The following is a 2,912-nucleotide window of genomic DNA, read 5'->3' on the forward strand; positions in this document are numbered from 1 at the left end:
ACATGATCCTTAGAGGGAAGTTTAGAGCTCTAAGTGCCTACATCAAAAAATCGGAAAGAACACAAATAAATGGCTTGACATTGCAACTGAACACACTTGAAAAGCACAGCATACGAAACCCAAACCCAGCAGACAAGAAGAAATAACAAAAATCAGGGCAGAAATTAATGAAATTGAACTAGTTATGACCTGTATTAGTTGACTTACTGCAATGAAATACCTGAGGCAACTAACTTATAAAGAGAAAGATTTATTGGAGGTTCTAGTACAAGACTGGGTCGCCCCATAGCTTTGGGCTTTGGTGAGGATGCCAGATTTCAAGTGTGGCAAACATACCAGAACAAGTAGATCATACCACAAGCAAGAAACAGGAGACTAAAAGGCTGGGGGCATCCCATAATTTGCTTTGGGGTCATTACCTGCAGTGACTTAAAGACTTAAAGGTCTTATGTAAACAATACCTCATCTTATAAATGTTCACAGTACCTTCTGATAACACTATCCTTGTTTAACACATGGACCTTTGGGGGTCCCTATCCATATTCAAACTCAGCAAGGTCTTAAAATAAGGTGGGATGGAAATAGTGTTAAATTGAAAGCCAAAGTGTGTAGTGGATCATCCTTGGTACCGGAGGGACTCAAAAGTTCCACATTCTTTGCTAAGAGCAAACTCTTCTCCATGGTGTGGGAATTAGTGATTTTGGCTTTAAGATGGCATCTTGTAGCGCTTAAAAGGAGAATAAAGAGGAGAACAAGAAGAAAAAGAAAGAGAGAGAGAGAGAAGGTTAAGAGGAAGAAAAGAGGAAAGGAAAGAAGAGAAAAAAAGAAAATAAATTCAAAGGGTTTGGCCCAAATTGTTCTTTAATGATCTTGTCAATGTGCATTTGCCTTGTCATTGTGTCTGTTTTATCTGCCTCTATTTTGATTCGGGATGTGATCCTGTTACCTCATGTTTATATGACAGAACATAAGCTCAGCAGCATAGTTCCCTGGCTTTCCCATCATGACATTGCACTGGCTGCTCTTGCAGAGGACCCAGGTTTGTTAGCCACATGGTGGCTAACAACCTAGTATAGCTCCAGTTCCAGGGGATCCAAAGCCCTCTTCTGACCTCTAAGGGCATTGCATGACATAGGTACACATACATACATGTAGGCAATATATTCACACACATAAAATACAAAATCATAAATAAAATATGTAAAAGAAAAAGACAATAAATTACATGTTTGTGTTTGCAACAATAGGAAACTAGTGGTCCCTTGGAAAGTCTTGGTAGCTATGTACCCCAGTGTGAAGTTCTTTGGGCCTTTCATCCCAGGCTTTACATTTGGGACCACGAGTTGGCTTGGTTGCCCCATCCCTAGGCAAGATTGGGTGAACTGGTATCCCAGACATCTTGTTGAAGGCATGTGATTGGCTGTCAGCCAAGGAGACCTCCATATGGCCACCAAATTCCTTCTGAATGGAGTAAGGAGGTCTGTTTCAAGTCAGAGGTGAAAAATTTTGGCTGGATTATCCCAGTAAATTCTCTGGATGCCTGGCAACTCCCTGGTTTGAGGCATTCTCTCACTGATGAGAAAGTCTGAGTATCGCATCCCACACTCACTCCTCCACTGGGGCAGCCTGTGTTGGTAAACTGTATAGATGCCCCAAGATCTGCTTTGGTTGACTCTTCTCCACTCTGCTGGTTTTCTGCTGGTGGAGGTAAGCTAGGAGAGATAGGTTATGGACGTAGGAAGACAGGCACTGACTTGCAGCTTCAGAAGGCCTCCCAAGCATGTGTCCCAGTCACTTCACCCGGCAGATAAAGGAACTTGTTCAGGATTAAGGTGGTGGTTAAGCTTGGACCATTTCCTTTTGTGTGGCTTGGCAAAGAGAAAAATTGTCTATCAGTTTTTAAGTGGAAGTCTTAGCCTGACCTGGAAGAGGATCCCAGCTAGTTCCATTTCTCAGTGAGTGGGAAGTACTGACAACACAATGTTAGGATAAGTTCAGGCACGGGAAGAGGAACCACAGAGAAACAGGCAGTGCAAGCTGGGGAAGATGCAGGGAGTTGGAGCCCTTCTGGCCCATTCTGGGGATCTCTAACAGGCCAGTGCCTTCCAGGGTAGCTGTCCCAGGTCTCCCCTATTTGGCCCAGACTCTGGGCAGGGACGGAGGAGCTGGTAGGAGAGCATCCCTAAGGAAGATGTGCAGAGCTGGCTGGAGGCCCAGCAGGGCGGGCGAAGGCAGAGGGGTGGGGATCAGGGGTGGGGACCAGGAGTGGGCTGAGCCCTCAGGCTCTGACCCAGTCCACCGCCGAAGAAAACAGCAGTCAGTTCATTCACTCTTCTTTCTGGAGAAGGGAGGGGATAAAAGGTATCTGGCCTCTGCTTAGAAAAAGCCTGGAGAGCTCCTGTGTAGCATCGCCTGCCGCTCCCTTCCCAGGCTCGGACCATGCCCCACTGCATCTTCCTGCGCAGCCACAGGCGAGGAGTGGATTTCTGCAGCTGAGAGAGAAAAGTTTGTTTTTTACTTTTCTTCTTCCCAACAACTGAATCATGCCATGTGCACAGAGGAGCTGGCTTGCAACGCTCCCCGTGGTGGTGGCTCAACTTCTTAACTTTGGGGCGCTTTGCCACGGGAAACAACCTCAGCTGGGCCCAATTCGCTTCCCAGACCCTAAACAAGGTTAGTGGCTCTTCTTTATTTCCTTTCAAACAGTGGGTGGCAAGACTTGTGGGACTTAGTCGGTCCCTTTCCACTTCCCCCACTGAGCGGAGTGGGAGCTCAGTCCCTGCCTTCCTCTCGATCAAAGGTGAAGGTACTGATAAATGGTATCTAACTTTTCACTGAGGGGTGACTGCCCCTCTTTTTTACATAGAGGGAACTCTCTCTCTCTCTCTCTCTCTCTCTCTCTCTCTCTCTCT

At 46.4% G+C, this 2,912-nt stretch overlaps 1 protein-coding gene across 1 annotated transcript in view; it reads left to right on the forward strand.

Annotated features, from left to right (window-relative positions):
* Positions 1-2,309: 2,309 nt before the first annotated feature.
* Adamts12 (ADAM metallopeptidase with thrombospondin type 1 motif 12) overlaps positions 2,310-2,912 on the forward strand; it is a 419,706-nt gene continuing 419,103 nt past the window's right edge. Inside the window, exon 1 of the mRNA XM_008835445.3 lies at positions 2,310-2,673. Within this exon, the coding sequence (XP_008833667.1) occupies positions 2,544-2,673 (130 nt within the window). The 5' untranslated portion in view covers positions 2,310-2,543. The remainder of the gene's footprint in view (positions 2,674-2,912) is intronic.

This window comes from Nannospalax galili, unplaced genomic scaffold (genome assembly GCF_000622305.1).
Source record: "Nannospalax galili isolate Female #2095 unplaced genomic scaffold, S.galili_v1.0 scaffold150, whole genome shotgun sequence".
NCBI lineage: Eukaryota > Metazoa > Chordata > Mammalia > Rodentia > Spalacidae > Nannospalax > Nannospalax galili.